The sequence below is a fragment of the Propithecus coquereli genome, unplaced genomic scaffold (assembly GCF_000956105.1).
Source record: "Propithecus coquereli isolate 6110/MARCELLA unplaced genomic scaffold, Pcoq_1.0 Scaffold732, whole genome shotgun sequence".
NCBI classification, from domain to species: Eukaryota; Metazoa; Chordata; class Mammalia; order Primates; family Indriidae; genus Propithecus; species Propithecus coquereli.
In genome coordinates, this window is record NW_012153419.1 from 11,230 (window position 1) to 12,102 (window position 873).

General features: G+C 29.8%; 1 protein-coding gene across 1 annotated transcript in view; it reads left to right on the forward strand.

Annotated features, from left to right (window-relative positions):
• Nucleotides 1–328: 328 nt before the first annotated feature.
• Nucleotides 329–873, forward strand: part of LOC105824371 (neural cell adhesion molecule 2-like) — a gene marked incomplete at both ends in the record, with an annotated part of 241,722 nt that continues 241,177 nt past the window's right edge. The window contains one exon of the mRNA XM_012661793.1: nt 329–513. Coding sequence (XP_012517247.1) covers nt 329–513 — 185 coding nt within the window. The remainder of the gene's footprint in view (nt 514–873) is intronic.

Sequence of the window (873 nt, forward strand, 5' to 3'; positions counted from 1 at the left end):
TACAAACATTTAAGGTATGTATGGAATTAAAAATCAACAAACAAATCTATTTTTTCTAATAATCAAAGTAGGAATTGAACTGATATGTTTTTTACATCTGACTAGTGTCAAGATTTCAACATAGCTCAAATGTTATTTTTGTCCTAAAATCAAAACAATTTTCAAGGATAATTTTAATATTTATGCATTATATTAATGGGCTGCTAAAAATATACTTTTTATTGGAATATACCCATGTCTGCCAAGGACAATAGCCATAAAATAATTGATGTCTAGAGAGCAAAAAGTTGCTTATAATCTTTTGAGTTATTAAGTCAGATTTGTAAAGATCAATCTCTTTTTTCCTCTTTAGGAATGGCAAGCTCATTGAAGAGAATGAAAAGTACATGTTGAAAGGAAGCAATACAGAACTCACTGTCAGAAACATAATCAATAGCGATGGGGGTCCTTATGTCTGCAAGGCCACAAATAAGGCAGGAGAAGATGAAAAGCAGGCATTCCTCCAAGTATTTGGTAAGTATTGTAGCATAGTGGTTAAAACTGACGTGCAGAGGAAGATCAGAGTCAATCTACTTTGTCATTCATACAAACTGTTTAAACTTTTCATAATTAAACCTCAGTTTCTTCCTCTCTGTAATGTATTTTTAATTTTCAGCTATCAGATAGAATTATTTTCAGAATTACATAAAATTATGTGTGTAACTTTTTGTAAGAAATTCACTGACTCTTAAGAGAAGCTATAAGAAAATTAATTTAAATTACACCTAGTGGGATTTGTAATGTATCTACATAAGTGTTGATCTTCATAAGTCTTTAAGTGACAAATTTGAGGATTAGTTTTACTTTCAATATACTTTAAAAGAGCACATCTAT